This window comes from Diadema antillarum, unplaced genomic scaffold (assembly GCF_040938485.1).
Source record: "Diadema antillarum isolate AM-2024a unplaced genomic scaffold, OU_Dant_1.0 seq00000830_RagTag, whole genome shotgun sequence".
NCBI lineage: Eukaryota > Metazoa > Echinodermata > Echinoidea > Diadematoida > Diadematidae > Diadema > Diadema antillarum.
The window spans coordinates 109,969-131,773 of record NW_027271706.1 but is presented as its reverse complement, the minus strand read 5'-3'; the positions used below and the strand labels follow the sequence as shown (position 1 = coordinate 131,773).

General features: G+C 40.6%; 2 protein-coding genes across 3 annotated transcripts in view; both read right to left on the bottom strand.

The window, feature by feature from the left end:
* The window catches only part of LOC139740059 (speract receptor-like), a 527,367-nt gene extending 518,165 nt beyond the window's left edge, over positions 1–9,202 (bottom strand). The window contains exons 1-2 of one of the 2 annotated variants that reach the window (XM_071650652.1): positions 8,380–9,202; positions 6,201–7,323 (exon numbers count right to left, since the gene is read on the bottom strand). In XM_071650652.1, coding sequence (XP_071506753.1) covers positions 6,201–6,710 — 510 coding nt within the window. In that variant the 5' untranslated portion in view covers positions 6,711–7,323; positions 8,380–9,202. Of the gene's footprint in view, positions 1–6,200; positions 7,847–8,379 lie in introns of those variants that run through there. The other variant, XM_071650650.1, reaches the window with a different exon arrangement.
* A 10,588-nt stretch (positions 9,203–19,790) lies between these two features.
* LOC139740063 (uncharacterized) lies at positions 19,791–21,371 on the bottom strand. Its single transcript, XM_071650657.1, has 2 exons — positions 20,717–21,371; positions 19,791–19,987 (listed from the first exon to the last, which is right to left on the bottom strand). The coding sequence occupies exons 1-2, from the start codon at positions 21,369–21,371 to the stop codon at positions 19,791–19,793; spliced, it is 852 nt and encodes a 283-aa protein (XP_071506758.1).
* Positions 21,372–21,805: the final 434 nt, after the last annotated feature.

Below are 21,805 nucleotides of genomic sequence, written 5' to 3'. Positions count from 1 at the left end.
TTGCGTTGCCATGGCAACGCATTATGCGATACTAACGAAACAGGTGTCTTGCCCATCTACCTTTGATAGCGGTCATACAAATTTGGGGTCAATTGCTCAAAAAATGAGAGAGTAGTTCGATCCACAAAATTTTGCAACGGAACACAAAGTAACAAGGTATGCGTATGAGATGACGCCAAGTGAAATCAATTGCCGATTATTTTTGCTTGTAAACCAAATATGCTTGCCATATCAATGACAAGTAAGTGTGAAACATATTCAGCAAAAAATGGAGGGATCCCCTAGTAATGTACGGATCTCTCAAAGGAAATCCATTGCTTTTTTTTCCCCTCACTTGTCTGTACTTGGACTGCGGATTTTACGTCTGTATATGTCGCTTTGAGTGCTCAATCTACCTTTGCGCCGCATATTTCACCAATTGTAAACCAATGTTTTGCTTTTGATTCTGGGAATTGGGAAGACAAAAAAAAAAAGTCCCTCCACTCACTGACCCAGGCCTAGGAATACAGCAGAACATAGCATCAACCTTTTTTTATACAGAGTATAACACCGCCAAAGCGCCAGTTTAAACACGAACAGACAAAAATTAGAGAAGACAATGGACAAAAACTACACCTTGCATGGTTGTTCTGAACTACAATACTTTTCCAAAATTACTAGTAGTTGGCATGATCAAACACCTTGTCCTTTGTAAGCGTGAAGTATAGTTTCATACCGATGAGGTAACACACTAAAACGCTCTCTCCACACTCTCAACAAACGACATACTGTACAGAGTAATGCATCCAAGTACACATGATCCACCCGCTTGGTATTTCCATTTTGATTTAAGAACTACCGTGATGATACTTTTAGACTGCCAGCAGATTTAACAAACTCTAACTTCACGCGAGGCTTGTACAGACTGGTGTTTACGCAGAACACACACACACACACACACACACACAAACCCCTCTCCATACTAAATAATGTACCTGTGCAATCTCATTCGGAGTCGTACACTGAAGTTTTTAAGGAAATTTGAGCACATCGTGTTCATTGAATAGCCTCGTTATTATATATCATCTTATTTCTTTCTCTTTCGGGTACGCCTGCAATGCACGTCATAGAAATAACAGAAAAATCTATGAGCAGAGAAAGGTAAACCGCGTCGTCTCAACCACCATAAATTATGATTTTTATTGCTAATTTTCTGGGGCTTCCCCTTCTTCAAAGCATTAACAATACAGTAGTTGAATATATTTGTATTAACATTCAATGTGTAAATGTAAATGTGCAAATGAATCGACAAATGTACGTATATGCATATATATATATATATATATATATATATATTTATTTATTTATTATATTATATATATTATAATGATGTTTGTACTCTGCGTGTTGGTACCAGTTCAGAAAAGATGACGAATAAGGATAGTACAATACATTTTATAGTCCAAGAGCATTAGGTCAAAATAGGCTTAAACCTGGACATTTCAGGGGTGGTATTCTGAGGTCGTGCTATTGAATGTGTAATTAACTTCGTAATTAAGTCGAGAAGTTAATAGGCCCTTAATCAGGGGCAAAATTGGTATTCTGAGGACATAATTAAGGTATGATTAAGTCCCTTAGGTTCCTCCCATCTAATTGTTATTCAGTCCAATCAGACGCGTTGTTGGAAGCCAAAATGGTGATTACCCGCGCAAGTATGTCCTGAATGCGCGCTCCTCCCCACCCCCTGTAATTACAACCAAAGAACTCCGTACGCACATGCTGGTCTTTGATTACAACCCTTCACCTACGCACTCGGAGATCTCAAACTCTTTGCTCACATAAAATGACAAATTCCTCGAAGATCGCCTTGGGTGGCATTCTGAACACCGTTTTATCTCTGTTGTAACTTGTGTTGTAACTTCTGTTGTAAGTCTGTGAGTTACAACACCGCTAAAACAGTTGTAAATCGGTATTCTGAGACTGTTTTATCTCTGTTGTAAGTCTGTTGTAACAAATCTGAATTCTGAACATCGTTGTGGCCGAGAAAAAAACCCCTGTAATGCTTGATACCGGGGGTAGTTAATGACACTCTTTGGTATCATTAAGTTTTCTATTAACTTTCACAATCAATTACGCGCTCAGAATACCGATTTGTAATTAACTCAGAGGTGCACGCGCATTGATACGCGCAAGCACGTACGACTTTTCGCCAAAACGATTGTTGTCATGGTAGTTAATAAACCCCCTACTAATTAAGTGCTAATCAAACGCTAATCAGGCCCTGTTTTTTTTTTCAGGATAGATCCAGAAATATGTCTCGAATAACATACTAAAAGTCCTCATAAATCCTCTTTGAGCGTTTTCCGCTATCCAATATGGCGTCCAAAATGACCGCCTTTTCCTGAAATTCCTATAACTTTTCAACCAGGGAACCCAAATACAAAATTTAAATGTCTAAATATATGTATTGAAGCATGACGAACTCAATAAAATACATATTAAGAGATGTTGACGCACCTAAGTACCGTAATCCAAGATGGCGTCCAAAAACGACCGCCATTTCCTGAAATTCTTATAACTTGTCAACCAGCTAACCAATTACAAAATTTAAATGTCTAAATATATGTTTTGAAGCATGAAGAGCTCAATAAAATACATTTTAAGAGATGTTTAAGCACGCAAGTACCAATGAAACCGCTCGAGCTTTTCCTAAAATGCAAAATGGCGTGCAGAATGGCCAGCAACAACAATTTTATCTCACAATTATGTAAATACATACAAAACTGTATCAGCATATATGATTAACATGTGATTTTTCATCCGGAAAATAGTATTAAAAAAAACTTTTCATTAAAATAGTTCTTATGTGTAAAGTATACAAATTAAAACATTTGAATGTGAAAATCAAGGAGTGTGTCCTTGTTACGAGAGAAACATTGAAACATTTCACCATCAGTTTTTTTTTTGCTAAACATACAGCCTACTAGAAGGCAATATTTTTTACCACATGGTCTATTTTCGTTACCTCAAGCACATGAGATGAAAATTTAGTGCTAGCCTCTTTTTTATAAACAATTTGAATAACGCATTTGATGTCTACCATGAGGTGAATTCCACTTGAAACTATCAATCATCCCTTGGGAAGTAAAATCAATTCTCTTTTACTATCTGTACTACTTGCATGTTCAAAATTAGTGTCTACATGTGTTACAAAATAATGCGTAATTTATCACATGCGAGTGAATTTCTGTGGTGCAGTCTATTGCTCCACCTAAAAATAAAGTGATTAAATTATAAATTTATTTCATGTAGATTAGATAAATAATAGATAGAAATAAGAGAATATGACACTCATAGTTATTGGTACATGTTTTAGGGATACTCCCTTCCCACACGACTTTCTTTTTTAAGACTTGAAGATGAAACATATAGTGCACACGTTTCGTAAGATATCGAATTGTTTCCATCGAAGCGTAAGAAAAATATAGAGTATTATTCAGGAAAACGGGCAACGAGAGGGTGTGGAAGAGGAATCCCCCCTTACATGAGGGAGATTTTTCACTTTAAGACTTGATATTCAGACATTCATGCGCCCTAATGGTGAAATATTAGATGTTTGTTATTTCCATCAAAAAATGAACAAAAAGATATATATTCATGGAAGTAGTAGTGGAAGAGGTAAAGTTGCCCTCTCAGACAAGGGAGATTTTCGTATTTTCAGACTTATAATTCAGAGATCTGGTGCAACCTTTTGGTGAAATATTCGATATTTATTTCCTATTTAGAAAAATTAGGAAAAAATATGTTCAAGATAGTGTCGGGGAGGGGGAGTGCGGGAGGAGAATACTCCCTCCCATACGATGGAGATTTGGCATTTTCCAACTTGAAATCTGAGATTTAGCGCACTCTTTTGGTGAAATATCTTATATTTGTTTTTATTATAAAAGTAAGAAAATATATATTTATGAAAATATGCGGGGGAGGTGTAGAAGGTGATGCACCCTCCCACACAAGAGGGAATTTTTTTTAAAGAACTGAAAATCTCGGGTTTTTATGGTGCACACTGTTGATGAATTACTAAATTTTTGTTTCTATTAAAAGTGTAAGTAGAATGACTATTCAAAGCAATGAGCTAGTGGAGGATGGAAGGAGTTCTTGCATTTTTTATGATCGTCATTTCAGAATTTTTGAATAAGTATTTCATTTGGTTCCTTGTGACTCAAAACGTATATTTCGACATTTGAAGTGTGTACAAGTGTAATCTACTTGCAAAATTATGAGAAAAAAGGAAATGGCGGCCATTTTGGACGCCAGCTTTGATTGCGGTACTTGCGTGCTTCAACAACTCATAATATACATCTTATTGAGTTCTCGATGCTTCAAAATATGTATTTAGACATTTAAATTTTGTATTTGGGTTACCTGGTGGAAAAATTATAAGAATTTCAGGAAATGGCGGCCATTTTTGACGCCATCTTAGATTACTCTACTTGTGTGGGTCAACGTCTCTTAATATGTATCTTATTGAATTCTTCATGCTTCAAAACATATATCTAAGCATTTAAATTGAAATTGTGTACTTGGGATACCTAGTTGAAAAGTTATAGGAATTTCAGGAAATGGTGACCATTTTGACGCCATTTTGGATTGCGAAAAACGCTCAAGGAGGATTTATGAGGACTTTTAGTATGTTATTCTAGACACATTCCTGGAGCTAGCCTGAAAAAAAAAAAATCAGCTTGTTACCAGAAATGTCCAGGTTAAAACTTACATAAGATGCGCACAATGCCTCCACTTAGATACCACACGCGCGTTGCCAGAAACATTCCTATGACTACCACTTATGTATTATTATATAGAGAATACAGTCATCTTGTTTACTTTCATATTTGTCATTGCCGACCCTGAGGAAGACGTATGTATTCGTGGAAAATTGGGTCTGAATAAATAGCACTGTTGGACTGAAATGCATTACTACCCTACTTCGTCATCTTTTCTGTACTGGTACCAACACGCGGACTACAAACATCATATATATATATATAGCATGGACTTGGTTTCAGGTTTGTTTTTGATGATGATGATGATGATGATGATGATAAAACATCATCATCATCATCATCATCATCAAAAACAAACCTGAAACCGAGTCCATGCTGTATTCACCAACAGTTTATTTCGGCACAAACAATTTTGAGCGATTCGCTCTTTCTCAAGTGTGATACTGAGAGAACAATAACAATCAAGTCATAACAATATTGCAACCGCGTTCCCAAGGATGCGCGCTTTAACGCATAGATGCTGGGTAGCCTAGCACCTAGTGCGCATCCCGGCAACAGCGTTATATTACGTCATAATACAATGACAACGAGTATAAAAGCATACATAAAAACTTGGCACGATTGATATAGAAGTAATTCTTCTGAAGACGCAGCTGCGGTGGTGATGTAAAATTTGTACAAGCAGCATATTATTTCTTTCAAACTTCAACATACGCATACATTAGCTTTAATTCTAGTGTATAGATGTTTACATAATCTGAGATTAGCATGTATTATGACGTAATATAACGCTGTTGCCGGGATGTGCGCTTTGTGCTAGAATTCCCAGCAAGCGCGCATCCTTGGTAACGCGGTTGCAATATTGTTAAGACTTAATTGCTATTGCTCTCAGTATCAACACTTGAGAAAGAGCGAATCGCTCAAAAATTTGTGTGCCGAAATAAACTGTTGGTGAATAATGAGCATGAACTTGGTTTCATTTCTGTTTTCGATGATATTATCACGCCAACACGTGGACAACTTACTCAATAATAGTAATAGTAATAGTAATGTCACGATAGAGGAATGCATTAAAAGCCAATTGCCTTGGTTTCTATACAAAATCCAATTTTTTTGGGACCTCCTCCTTCGTCAGGGATGAAAGTGCCTATGAAAGTGCTTATGAAAAGAAAATAATATATACGTACATACATATATACATATGTGTGTTTACTATTCAAGAATAATCAAATTTTCGTGTTTGTGTCTCCGCAGAAGTGTGTAGCTATCTCCCATCTAAGAACCTACACAAAAAGCAAAACATGTGAACAATTACCCTCAGAGGATTAAGAAAAACAAAAGGTGCGAGTGCAATCTCATGAATGAACATCAAATTCAGTGAAATTGTGTATTATATGGATATTTTTCTTCTTCGAAATGAAAGTAAATGTTTACACTTACATCTGAAATCATTGGGAGCTGCCAGGCAGAAGCAATTCGAGCCTCGTGTGTACAGGTGGGATTTGGCCCGAAAAAGGCGACCACACCTTCGCTCCACTGCTTAGTCAGAGCCGATATGGCTTGGAGGTCACCGATGCCAGTATCTGTCCACTCAAAGGTAACATTGTATCCGGGCAACAGGTCAGGGTTGCTGTTGACGTCCTTGACTGCCTCAATCATGGCGCCACCGATTCGTTGTGCGAAGCGCTGAATGCTGTCTCTTGAAGCACTAGCAAGATAGCCCAATTTGAGTTCTTTCAATTGTCCCGGGCCCGGGACCATTGTCGTTGCGACAGGCTGGTTGCCAGAGACGAATGCTAGATCTAAAGACGAGGTGGGCAAGGTCGTCATCATGTCTAATCGAGAGTGTCCTTCAGTTGTTGTGGATGTATTCTGAGCGTTACTTGCAGCCAGTGCCAAGCATGCACAGAGCAAAAACGGTGGAACTACTAGGTTTCTATTTGAGCGCATGATTGTAGGTCGATGTACTTCCTTTCCCTTTGATTTAAAGGCATGAGGTTTTTTTTTTTTTGTCAAAACTTACTGTAGATTCATTGCTTTCCATAAAACATGGCATGCCCTACAAATCATGTACAGTGCTCCGGTGAATCTGCTGTGGTAATTGTTATGTCAGTGTTTCTTCGAAATTACCAGCAGATGATTTACAAGTCACAAGTAATGTTTACACCAGACAGCCATTTTGACCCAATATTCACTTTGGTGTGCATTTATAGCTACTCTTCCTGGTGCGATATGTCACCGTTGCTGATTCTTTTGTTTTTTCTTTCAGTCAAGTAGGCAATCTGAAATAAGCATGTCCGTCAAAAATCAAAATGCTGAAGCAGTGTTTGATCCTTACAATCACACTATTCCTTCTGAAATGAGAAAGTTACGTTGTGAAGAACACATGACACACATAATCAATGGTTGTTTTGTTCAGTATGGGCAATAGGTAGATTACAATATCTGAAAACGTTCGACCGATGGAATGCTGACAGTGTCACTGATGATGCAAGACGTTTGACGTGCGAGCAAAATCCATGTATCCAGGCATAACGTGATGTTCTATACGGCACGACGTTAACTTAAATTAGTCAAACAGAATAGAAGAGAAAGTGGAAAGTAAAAAAGAAATAAAGTTAGGATAGTAAGATAGCAGGGGAAGGAACAACTAAACAAACGGATATAAACAGATCAAGTCAGATAGAAGTCAGGGGAATCTGTAGGGTATTTTTCGAAGGATCAAATGACTAAAACTCACACTCTGTTCCACATACATGTGTGATCTTGTTTGTCTCGACAGACCCGATTTTCTCTTCGATCACTTCAATAGCGTAGGTGTCACGGGAAACTAAATGAGAAAGTGATGGTTGACGAGAAGAAAACAACTTTGGAAAGCGTTACCCATTTCTCTTCGTGATAGCCTTTGAACTTTCCAGTGCTTTTCCAGTGTTTTTATTTCCACTGACGCACAGTCATGCTGCAATGTAATCTCGATAAGTACCAGCCAAAAGCTGCTTCGGCAAATTCGATAGTGTGAGAGTGGAAATACTTTCGAGATGATTTAAATAGCAGAAGTGATTCTTCGCGAGTGTGTAAGCGAAAAAGAAAACACAAAACAAAATAAAGCAAAAGACAAAACAAGATATATATATATATAATATATATAATATATATATATATATATATATATATATATATATCAAAATGAAATCATCAAAGTCTCCCAGTATCACCCTCCCTTCAGGATAACAAGCAATGTCTGTAGTTAAATAGAATTATTTTAGGGACGCTTGCAACAAGCTATTAATCATGAAATCTAAACAGTGTAGAAAATGTATGCTCTGTTGCCTTCTGCACTGGAGAAACCCGTACGGTATCCACTGATTAAAGCAAGTAGGACAGATTGCGTGAGAGCTAGATGATGCGTGCATGTAAGTCGCACGAATCCTTCGTTTAGCTCTTCCCTCGAGCCATTAAATCGTCATCAGGTTGTCATGCTCCCGTTCTATTCTTGTTGTGCTTCCCCTCCTTCCCTCATTCTAACTTCTCGATTTGAAAGGACTGAGGAATTTGACAGAAAACACACACGCACACATACGGAAACATCGATGAAAGGTCAAAGAATCTTAATGCTGACCGAGTTTGGATGAACGTTACAGCAATCGTAGGCTTTATGTCAGTCTGGGAGACCAGTGTCTTGTGTTAACGGGAGTCACAAGCATGTATCCGATACTATTACGCCATCAAGTATACAAGTTAAACAGAGTACAGCCCAAGATGAGTGTAAGAACTTGACAACTTCCGCGTACCAGACATCACCATATGCAGGAGTTAAGTAAAAGACATTGACTTATTATCCTTATTTCGCTGTGTGTCAAAGATTTCTTTAGCAACAATTACGTCTATGACACTTGACAAAAACATTGTGTCCGCTCCGTACTTCAGCCAGTTCTGGTGCGCCAATGAACGAAATGATAAGATACACTACTCAATAGTAGAAAGTCTGAATAGATCCGGCTGAAGGAAATATGTCTCTGCTAGGTAGCACCCTCAGTGATATCAATCACGAGCTCATAGCTAAAACACGTTTCCTGTAATCTGGGTGCGTGTAGTTTAATGCGAGGTCATGATTGCCGGAAACTCCCATTCCTGCCTTTTGTCCAGTGCAGCTTCAATTGGTTTGTGCATTACACCATGACAATTCAATTCCAGAAAATGAAACAAGCATACAAATATATCGAACCGCATCGTTCAATACACAAGGGCGGTGAATAACGTCCACACTTTCAGCAATGCGCGATTCCACTTTGTCTCTCACTTGGAGTGTAAATGGAGAACTGTAAAGCGTAGTCGAGATGTAAATTCTATTTCAATGCAAATGATGTTTCCATTTCCACGCGAAACGTTTATATTTTTACGACTATGCATGTCAGAAACTGGATCGATCATCAACGTCTGAGATCTCCTGCGGTCGAGACGTGAATGAGCTCGGTGGTAACAGAGAACTTCGCTATGGGCATACTGTTGACATTCGCACAAGCGCCCTAACGTCTTTGAGTAAGCAGCTACTGAAATGCTTCTACGGACGTGCACACAGCGAACATGATCAATGGTGCACGCGACGCGAGAAGAAATGGTCGGTTGTAATCGTGTAATAACTCAACGCCATTCTGACATTTTGTTTGCGCTTTGACAAAACATGTAATTGTGCTTTTTGTTACATATGCCGCTTGGACCACATTTGATTATTCATTCATTTTTTTCTTCGGTCGCGTACGGTGCATTGGTTCATTTGTATGTGCACAAAATCTGGAAAATCAGAATGGCTCGCATGCAATTTCGAAGCTTTTGAGATAATTTTTATCTGTTTTTTTTTTTTTTGGGGGGGGGGGAGAATGCATTTTTATTAAAGGAATGGCATAGTCAGTGGTTATACCTTTCGAAAATTTAGGGGCTGTAAAGCGCAAAATGCGCAAATGAAAGCAAATAGCCGCATAGACATGATCCGTAAGAAAGGAAACGTTATTTCCATTACAAGACGAATTGAATGGGACGAAAATTATCATCACATTATTACAAGGGAACACGAGAGAGCTGGAAATTATGATTTTTGATGACCGATCTGGTTTGCTTTCTGTAAGACAGAGCTTTGAGTTACTATGCAGCAAACAAAACAGCAAACAAACAAACAAACAAGCGAACCAAGAAAAACAGAGCAGTTATCGCAAATCTCATGAAATCTGATCTGGCATTGAAAAATAAATACTCCTCCTATTAGAATAACGCAAAGTTATGATATGATACCAGGAAGTGATAATTACACATTGTACAGCTACAACTAGGTACGAGACATATAAATTGGAATATAGGTTGTATTTCTTCAAAGTGCTTTTGCTATTGTGAATGTGTCTTTCTTAATTTTCTTAAACTAGGTTCTTCTTAAATAAAGTGCCAGTATCTACGCCTTCCAACATAAAGGAGCTTCAAACACGTTATATATTAATCGTTGACGCATTACAGCGATAAATTCCTGGCCGTACACCCGAGAAAATGGCAAAATTTAAGGGAATGATAAATAGTAATTACGAATATGATAGAAGAAGCGGGAAAAGGAATGAAATGTGTATGAATTGTAGTTAGATGGAACAGAAACAGGTATGACCAGTTTTAATAACAGAACAAGGTGGAAAGCGATCCCCGTATGATAGGACGCACATAATACCATGATGACTAGAATACATGCTCGTTCATTCATTTGGAAAGCCATGCTGCCGAAGTTTAAACATTCAATTGACTTCATGAAAAACTGCAAGCATGGGACATTATCTGTAGCAAAATGCATAGGGTAATTTCTTTGATCTTTGTATCCGCTTTTGCAACTCTTTTGCTCATGGTTGTATTACATTTAGTCGTGCGGAAATGATATCCCGGAGAAGCTCTGCGTTATGCGTATACATATGTGACCCTGCACCTCAAAACATACAAAAAAGTCGCCAACATGAATTTTTAGTTAAGACCATATTCTGAAAGAGCAGACTTTAAGCTTTAAAATGATGTATAACTCAAATCAAATGGACTCTCCTAACCTATCTAAATATTGGAAAGAAAGCACAAACTCAGGAAAAGTGTGAACTGAGAAAAGAGGCTCTGAAGTACAGTGTCTATTCAAGCGCTTAATCTTTACCAAACCGTGCTGGCTGTGCGATGAATGGGACAAAAAACAGGAAGTAAACCACCAGAGTAACAACAATGAAGGGATTATCAAATTAAACTGAAATTAAACATGCCTCATTAACACATTCTGTCCATAATTAATGCCAACTTTCAAAGCAGTAGCACTATCCTTTCAAAAGTTATTACAGTTGAAAGCGAAGAGTGTGGACAAGGTTTTTCAGAAATGAAAAAGGGATTCTAAAGACACACCTAATCACACTATTCTACCAAAAATGTTCGAGATAAACTGCTAAAAAAACACATTTTCCTGCCCGTTTTATGATACCAAATTTTAGCATAATGTAAAAGAAGACCCGCTCTTTCAGAAAATATGAAAAAGTCAAGTTCGGCTAGGTTGACCCATTTCACTTATTTTCAGTCCTCACGCAAAATCAGTATGTGCGACTTTGTGTTCGTTTTGAGGTGCACAGTCACATATATCTGTCGTCCCGAAATAAAGTATAGTAACCTGACAATGTGCCGTCCCCACACAAACACGATAGGTGGGTGTCAGCAAATGTGAGAAACGAGATACACTGTCATACATTCACCTATGAATCAAAGTTGGCTAAGTTTCAGAGTCATCATAGTTTGGCGACAGTGACGGCAAGACTTTCCATATGACGGAAAAGTCATTGCTTTATATTTGACGCCTTTTGTCCTGTCTCAGTTATGTTTGCTCATGGGAGACATGCTTCTCTGAAGGTCATGTCGTTAAAGAAGGAAATGTGGATTTCTTGATATTTCCTTTGTGTAGGTTTGGAATATAAAGTTAGTGTGAATACAAATACACATGTCTGATTAAATGTTTAATTCATATGATAATCAGATTATGCGTGATGAACATACTTGATAGTAATACTTTTTCTTTTAGGTACCATGCCAATATCTTTAAAGGAGTCTCGAGTATCCATGCGTACAAAATTTCCATTGCTGCGTTTATATCTGCTTCCCAATTCCAAGCAGACGTACCCTTTCCATTGCTCCATGATTGTCATTGCTTTTTGTAGCAATCACTCTCATTCACGCGACACAGTCACAGGAGAACACGATACACATCTTTTGGGGAATAACATCCACATCGGCCTGTCACTTTATTCCGGCCATGTTAATCCTTCTCTGCATGACCCCGTCTTGACATAGCTGGCGCTATAACAACACTACATCACCCCTTTCCTTTGAAAGATAAGTCTCATCATGTGTTCTTTCAACATACGTATACATGTTGTTGGAATAACAACTTTCTTTTGTTTTCTTTAAAACAAAATTAATGCATCTTAAGTTGTTGTTTGTAGGTGTGTTTTTTTTTTCATGAAGTCTAATTCAAAAGAAAACATCACGACAACTGTTTGGGCTTGTTTGAGTGCTAAGTATCATAAAATACTGAGAAGCATGCACTTTGATATTCCATATCATTTCAGAATTTTTTTTTTCTCAAATACTCTCAGAGAGATTTTTTCTGTTAATTTTTTTTCTAACCTCTTCCATCCCCTTTTCTTTTTCTTTTTTTTAAACTATAACTAACACATGTATACTCGTTTTCTTTCTTTGCGTATACACGTACTAATAATGCAAGTTTCTTTTGAACACTTAAAACTATTAAATACAGGTACACTGTATACAGGGAACTATCCTGTGTTCCACCATAACATCATGTTAGCTACGAAAAGATATGTCATGTAGGCATGACAAAAAACCACACAAGTAAATATACTGTATGTACACTTCAACTGAAGTGCAGATGCAAAACATGGAAAACCGATTAACACAACAGTTTTCAGAGTTCAAAAGTCCACGAAAAAAGTCCACAAATTAACGCTTCTTGCTTTCACTGCGCAGCACTTCTGGTTTGTAACTCTTTTTTTTTTTTTCGTCCAACCAACACACAAAATTTATCCTTTGCATAAGATTGTCACTCATCATTAACTTGTACTGTGTTCATATGTTTGAAAATAAAACGTGGATTTTCTATCACTTTCAGGCATCCATGGAGTCCAAACCGCTTCCTGTTGGTACAAAATAATTAAAGTCGTGTCCGTGTGGGATCTCCGATGCAGCAAATTGTCATATGATTCTAAAGCATTCTTTCATGTCGTCACTTGTGAATACAACTTTTGAAAATTAGAGGAGAAATCCGAATAAAATTCGGAGCACTGACACTTTCACTATTTCCTTTTTTTTTTCGAGGGTAGAACACATCACTTGTGAAACAATGTAGATCGCGAGCACACACATTTTCCAAGTGGTGATTCAATTGAAAGGAAAAAAATGTAAACCGCGAACACACATTTTCCTGTGCAATTGAGAAAAGCAAATCGCAAAAAACACACTTTCCATGAGGTAAAACGCGAACACACACTTTCCTGTGCAATTGAGAAAAGCAAATCGCGAATAACACACTTTCCATTAGGTAATTCAATGAAGGAAAAAAAGTAAAGCGAACACACATTTTCCTGTGCAGTTGAGAAAAGCAAATCGCGAACAACACACTTTCCATGAGGTAAAACGCGAACACACACTTTCCTGTGCAATTGAGAAAAGCGAATCGCGAACACACTTTCCAACAGGTAATTCAATTTCAGTAGACAACATAATCATGGAACCTCACTGGCATTCGCGCTTGTCTTCGGGAGCGTCGAAGGGGACCGCGCAAGATTGGGTGAGGTCGTCGGTCAGCTTCAGCCTGGTCAGCGACTGGGTGGAACGCATCTGTGACGTCGTCAAACTCGTCTTCGCTGTCGTTTTCAGAGCGGCGAGCGACTCTAGCATCCACCTTCTTGAAGAATGAGACGTTACGCGTTATTTCCTTGTTGCCTCTCCGTGCTACAATGGTAGTACCCATTTTGCGAACTACTCTGAACGGGCGGGGGTCAAACGGGGAGCTTGCTTTAGACGTTTTGGGTTGTCTCACCAGGACGACGTCTCCTTTCTTCAGGCTGCTGTCCTTGCATTTCAGCTGTTGGTCTGCATGCTGTTTCATTTTCTGCTTCTGCTCATCATCTCTGGTTTTCATGGTGTCGTTGAGCTGCTTGTCTGCATGGTGTGAGGTGAATGAGGGCAGCTCACACTTCAACTCACGACTGTTCAGAGCAAAACATGGTGAAACGTTGGTAGTTGCATGTGGCGTGGCCCTGTACTGGCGAAGAAATCTGAAAAGCTGCTGCTTCCAGCTCTTCCGTTCTGTGTGGGCAGTTCTGATGGTCTTTACCAGCACTTTGTTGAAACGTTCCACGACGCCGTTTGCCCTTGGCCAGTATGGAGTGATCTTTCTGTGGGCAAAACCAAGATGGCTGGCAAATTCCGAGAACTCGTGGCTGGTAAATGGAGGGCCATTGTCTGTCTTTAAGATCTCTGGGATACCTTGTCTGGCAAATATGGCGTCGAGTGCCGGCAGGGTTGCCTTCGATGATGTGGAGGTCACCACCTCAACCTCTGGGTACCGGCTGTATTCGTCTATGACAACCAGCAAATATTCCCCTGTTGGCAAAGGGCCAAGGAAGTCAGCTGATACTTCTTGCCATGGGCCTGTGGGGAGCGGTGTCATCTTCAGTGGCTCAATCCTTTCACCTCCATCAATTTGAGCTGCTTGGCATGGTAGGCAGGATTTTATTTTGTCTTCCACCATCCTGTCAATACCAGGGAACCACACTTTCTCTCGAAGTAGGCCTTTTGTTTTGACAACTCCCTGGTGAGAAGCATGCGCAAGTGCAATGGCTTTGGATGCCAATGACATCGGGAGCACCAACCTGGTTCCTTTCAGCATCACTCCATTGTGCACTGCGAACTCATCTTTGCATGAAACATATGGTCGTAGCTCTGGTTTTGTCCAGTTCTCATGCTTCTGTGTAGTGACTGCATGCATCAGAGCTTGCATTGTGTCATCGTTTGCTGATGCTTCTCTGACTTCGTCTATGGTCATTGCTTTCGGCACGGCATTTTCACAGACATAGTTAAGGTACTCGTCTGTCTTCCTGGCGAATTCATCAGACCTTGGATGTCTGCTTAGGAAGTCAGCGGGGTTTTCGTCATCTCGCTCCCTCTGGTAGATCAGGGTGCTGTTGTAGGGCATCAATCTCAAACGCCATCTCTCTATCCTTGCTGACATGGGCGTCTGCTTCTGGAAGATTCTGAGTAGTGGTTTGTGATCTGTGATCACCTTGAACTGGGCCCCATAGAGATAGAGATGGAAGTGTTCTACTCCCCAGACAACAGCTAGCATCTCTCGTTCTGTCTGTGAGTATCTGCTTTCTGTGTCAGACAATGATCTGCTGGCATATGCGATTGGCTGTTGTTTCTGACACAAGATTGCTCCAAGCCCAACCGGGCTTGCATCAACGATCAGTTCAGTGGGTTGGCTTGGGTCGAAGTACGGCATTATCTTTGTGTTTGTGAGAGCTCTCTTCAGTTTGTCAAATGCCTCTGATTCCTTTTCTTCCCATTTCCAGGCAGTGTCTTGATGTGTGAGTTGTCTCAGCGGTGCAGTGATTGTTGCATAGTCTGGTATGAATCGGGAGATGTACACCGCAAGACCAAGTAGGGACTTTACCTCCTTAGCATTTGTTGGTGCCTCAGCATTGACGATGGCTGCCACCTTCTTTGGATCTGGGCTTAGTCCTTTCTCACTGAACATGTGACCATAGAACTTGACTTCACTGTGTGAGAACCTGCATTTGTCTGGGTTCAGTCGAACATTGTATTTCTGGAGACGATCTAAGACTGCTTTCAGGTGTTTGTCATGGTCAGCTTGTGTTTTGCCATACACAATGATGTCGTCAGACACATTCTTAACTCCTTCCAGGCCTGAGAGGAGTTCTGCAACTGCGGATTGGAATATCTCTGAAGCTGCATTCACACCAAACATGAGGCGTTTGTATCTTCTTAGTCCCACATGTGTACTGAAGGTAGTGATGTACCTGCTTGACTCGTCCAGCTCAAACTGATGATAACCAGCAGTCAGGTCCAGTGTGCTGAACACGCAGGAGCCGTTCATGTCCTCGATCAATTCGTCTAGGGTAGGCATTGGATGCCGTTCCCGCTTGATGGCTTTATTGGCTTCCCTCATGTCGACGCAGATCCTGACTTGGCCTGTTGATTTGGGGACAACCACGATGGGGCTCACCCACGGAGTTGGTCCATCAATCTTTTCAATGATGTCCAGCTGTTCAAGTCGAAGAAGTTCCTTCTCCACATCTTTCCGTGTGTGAAAAGGTATTCGTCTGTGCTTCTGTTGTTTGGGTTGAACAGATTCATCAATGTGCAGCTTGATTTTCCTGTCTTTCACCTTCCCTATACCCTCAAACATGTCAGGGTATTGTGACTGAATGTCATCGGTCGTCAAGTGATGATCTGAAACCTGGTGAATTGTGATTAGGTTCAGTTTATTCGCCGTTGCATAGCTGAGGAGATTCCCCTTGGCCTGGACGACATGGAAGTCTGCAAAACAGGACGCAGTTTCCGAGTGCAGTTCTACACGAATCACGCCTTTCACTGGCAAGGGTGTGTTTGAGCCGTAGGCATACAACTGGGATGTGGGTCTGGACATTGGCAAGGATTGCTTGCTTCCAAGCTTCTGATAAGTTTCTTCATCTAGGATGTTCACAGTCGTGCCAGAGTCGATTACAGCCTTTATCTTGGTTGGCCCAGCAAAAACCTCGGTCATAGGTAGATGATTCAGGTGATACGCTACCATCTGTCTGTCACCAACAGTGAACGTGTATTGGTCATCAGAAGATTCCGATTCCGCTACCTGATTGACCCTCTTAGACTTATGTTTATTCACCTTCCTGTCTCCATATGTCCTCCTTGCATTGTTCTGCTTCCGTTTTGAGTGGCAGACTCGCTCAAAGTGACCAAACTTGTGACATAGCCTGCATTCTTGTCCTGTGGCTGGACAAGTATCCTTGTGCGGGTACGGGCCTCCACAAAAGTAGCATGTTGCATGCGAGTCCCTATTCCTGGACTGACTACGGCCCCTCGAATGAGATCTCTGCCCTTTCTTGCTTCGGAAATTAGAGCGAACAGCATTAACATCGTCTGCATGGTCACCTGCTTGCATCTGCTCGAGATTATTCCCATTGCTATGGAAGGTTGAATTGACAGTAGGCCTAGATCTACTCCCTTCTAGTATGTGTGCCTGCTGCTCACTGGCCTCAAGGGAACGACCGGTTTCGAGTAACTGTTGCAAGGTTAGGTCTTCTCCTTTGCAGAGGGCCTGTCGCCGTAACCGTGGAGATGAACCATTCATGATTATCTGGACCATGATTTCACGATCAGCATTGTGAAATTTGCAATTCTGGGCAAGTTGGCGGAGACGTGTGACAAAATGGTCTATCGATTCATTTGCTTCTTGCTTGGCCTGACGAAAAATGTATGTCTCATACAGAGAATTGGACTTGGGGCTGAAATATTTATTCAATGCAGCGACAGCTTTGTCATAGTCGGATTCTTGGCCAACGTCTTGCAAAGTGTCAAAAATCTCATCCACTTTCGGACCTGCATAGTGCAGAAGAAGTGCTCTCTTTCTCTTAGGATCTGATACGCCCATAGCAACCATCAATCGCTCAAAACGGCCAAGCCACTTACCCCATTGTGGCCCTGGATTCTGGTCGATTTCCACAAAGGGTGGGAAGGCAGGGAGTCCCAGCTGACTCATCGTGGTAGAGCTGCTGATGAACGACTATCACCTCACAGTGAAAACTCCATCTACACACCGCTGATAACGGGAATGCACGGTAGACTGTTTACATGTATGGCTATGGGTTGCGTACTGTACTATATAGACCGTACGTAGCTACGCGGTGTAGGCCTACCGCAATACACGTACAACGTCAGGCACAGTTCAGTTGCATGTAACTACAGTAGGGCCTACGTCCGAAGCAGATCAACATATCTCGCTCGAAACGATCGGTAGTTACACCAGTTCAGAATGACAGTAAATGGAATTCAGTGTCATTTTCCGTAATTTACCTCGTCGCCATTTGTAGCAATCACTCTCATTCACGCGACACAGTCACAGGAGAACACGATACACATCTTTTGGGGAATAACATCCACATCGGCCTGTCACTTTATTCCGGCCATGTTAATCCTTCTCTGCATGACCCCGTCTTGACATAGCTGGCGCTATAACAACACTACACTTTTAACCTTCTAAATCTTTCATGAAATATAAAGCAAATGTTGGAAAGCACTATTCTTTTTCCAGATCTCAGTGATCAACACGATAAGAAAGTTTCATCGACTCATAAGCCTCACATGATAAGTAATCGCAATCTGAAACTGAAACAATAATGAAAGGAGGTTAAAGTTATCTCTTTAGAGGGTCGCACGAGTAAGCGCATCAAAGAAACGTTTTCCCTGAAAAGGAATGTAAAGATCTTTACACGCTTTTTTTTTTTGGGGGGGGATAATCACGATAAGGGGAAAAAAACTTCAACGGTATTACTTTGCTTGCAGTACAGTCATAACATGTTTTGTGCACGTGACAGTGAACATTTGTGAACATTTAAATGTTTAAAAAAGCCAAATAGCAAAGATGTTACCTTCCACGATGTGTTCTCCTCAATTAAGCGAAACATTACCACCAGTGTCGCGCATATTCATTGATACAATTTCTTCAACAAAGATATTACCTTCCACGATGTGTTCTCAATTAAGCGAAACATTACCACTAGTGTCCCATATATTAATACAATTTGTTCTTAGTAGTTCTTTACAAAAATGAGGGATAAAACAATGAACCTTACCTATGCAATCCAACAAGTAAGAATAATTCTTCCTACCGCATTAAAGAAAGGATCAAATCAAAATGTATATTAATTATGAGGAAAGTGATTAAGAAAAATCGATCAAGTATGTTTGAACCCTTTCCTTACAGAGACACTCTCTTTCCGTTATTGATATTTTAACCAAGTCCCCCAAATAGTAGTTAGGACATTTTACTGTATATATATATTATATATATATATTGTAGTTGTTCCGCGTATTGGCAGTACTAAAAATAGCAATAATAAAGTCACAACAGAGGAATGCAGGGAATGCATTGATAGCCAATCTTGATTTAATGAATAATCCGAATTTTCGAGGAACCTTCCTCTTCTTCAGGGATGACAGTGCGAATATTCACAATGATTATTAAGAGTGAGGTGTTACTACCCTGCTAGCGCGCGCAATAAGTGTAACCAAAACAAAAAAATAATAGATAGTAACAACAAACGCATGTTGTGCGCTTATGAGTGTCATACTACACGTCATAATAGATGAGACGTCACACTAGGATTGCGCGCGCTGCACAAAAAGATCATGAGACAATAATAGCAATAATAGAAACGTCATAAAGGCAATGAAGTTAACATAATACAATGAAGGTGCCAATGGATTTCACAGTGATATGTCAATATCCCACCAGCGCGCGTAGTCTCAGTGTAACCGAAACAAAGGATAACAAATAATAACAATAAACGCATGCTGAGTTGCGTGAATATATGAGTGCCATACTGTGCGTTATAACAGAGAAGACGTCACACTGAGATGGCACGCGCTGCACAAAGGAGACAATAATTATGAACGATAATAGAAACTTCATAATGGCAATGAAGTGATACAATCTGTCAAGTGCTTGTACGCATTATATAAAGAGGAGAGACGAGAGAGCAAAAAGTAGGAAAGGAGGGAATAAGGAGAGAAGAAAGACACAAGAAAAAAATGTCATAATATACATGAGGTACACTTACTCGTAACACATCAAGACTGCGCAAGTTGTCTAGTACCAGAAAAATAAACTGAAGACCTCTACAAGGGTGAAATTATCCACAGCGGAGTAGCAACTGAAATTAGTTATCGGAAGAAAGTGTATGGGCTGAGCCAGGAAAGATCTTTGTTCATGCCTGTTTCAAAACTGCGGCTCCGAACAATGAAACGCAGTTCTGCCCACTTCCTGTCTTCAGCCGATTTGTAACCCCCGCCAAAGATGCAGACTTTCAAGTCTTTCATCGAATGGCGGGGGTCACTGAAGTGGTTCGCCACCGGAGTATCTTTATGTTTGAGGATTGAGCTTTTGTGGTTATTGAACCTCATGCGAAACTTCGTGCTCGTCTCACCTATGTATGACACCCCTGGGCATTTACTGCACATAATACAGTAAAGCACATTGCTAGAGTCGCATGTGTGGTCCGGTGGTTTGATTCTGAGTGACGGAGAGATTTGCACCACTGTTTCTGTCACCAGATGGTTACAAATTTGACATCGTGGTTTGTCGCACCTCTTGTTACCTTTTGGGGTTGCAGGTTTTGGTAACTCACTCTGCACCAGAAGTGATCTCAAGTTGGGCGGTTGTCTTTGGGAGTGTAGAGGTGGTTCCCCCAATATTGTAGAAAGTCTGGGATCAAGTTGAATATTCGTCCACTCTTTCTTGGTCGTGGAGACAAACTTTTTGACTTGTGGGTGGAATGTAGTAACGAGAGGAATGCGATCGTTCCTCTCATCTTTAGGTTTAGAGTCTAACAGGTCTTCTCTCCGTTTTTCATTGACCCTTTTGAGCGCATTGTTCACGAGGCGAACTGGATAACCCCTTCTGACATAATGTTCTCCCAGACGTACAGCATCTTCTTCAAACACCTTGGGGTCAGAGGTGATCCGCTTATATCTGACTAGTTGGCTGTACACAATTCATTGCTTTGTGTGCAAGGGGTGGAACGAATTGTAATCTAAGTAGGTGAAGGAATCCGTGGGTTTAACATACACACTGGTGGAAAGCAAGTTACCATTCTTAGACACATTGACATCCAGGAAGTGGATTTCCTCTCTGGAGCTCTCCATTGTGAACTGGATGTGACGATTATGTTTGTTAAATGCCTCGTGAAAGGCTGCGAGGTCTTTTTCACTGTGGGGCCAGATTATGAAAATGTCGTCGATGTATCTCAGATACATTGAGGGTTGGAGAGTGCATTTAGAGAGGAAATCTTCTTCCAGGACTGCCATATATATGTTAGCGTACACGGGCGCCATCTTGGTCCCCATGGCGGTACCTTTTCGTTGAAGGTAGTGCTTGCCGTCAAACTCAAAGTAATTGTGCTTCAATATGAACTCGGTCATGGACGTTATATCATCGATGTCATTGTTGGGTACGTCCAGTTTTGTGAGGAACGTACGAAGAGCGTCTACACCGTGATCGTGTGGGATGTTGGTGTAAAGGCTCTTCACGTCCATGGTTACGAGTAGGCAGTCTGAGCTGAGGGTTGCAGACTTAATCTTGTTAAGAAAATCCGTCGTGTCTTTCACGTAACTTTTGATTTTGGGTAGGTACGTCTGAAGTTTTTTGTCAACAGTTTTTGACATTGGTTCTGTCGGAGAATCAACGCTTGAGACGATAGGTCTGCCAGGAGGGATTACATGCTTATCCCTGGCTTCCTTAATCATTTTTGAACGTCAGACACCCCTGCATCAGATGCGGTCTCCACCATATTGGAAAGTTTGTGAATCTTAGGTAATAGGTAGAATTTACTCACCCGGGGATTGTCAGGGACCAGTGTACGCTCAGAGCTATTAGCAGACTTAAGGTTCTTTACACATTGTTGGGCTTGCTCACGATATTCTGGCGTGGGGTCTTCAACCAGGGGATGGTAGAAATCCTTGTCGGAGAGCTGGCGTTGAGCCTCAGCGATGTAGTCCTTCGTGTCTAAAATCACCACGGCTCCGCCTTTGTCCGCCGGCTTGATGACGATGTCCGCGTTGTTCTTCAACGTGTTGATTGCTCGGAGTTGTTCCTTCTCTTGTTGGCTGGGTCGTTGCTCGTTGACGTGACAGAGGAAGTTGTCGAGATGTCGCTTCACTGCAGAGGTGTAGTGGTCAAT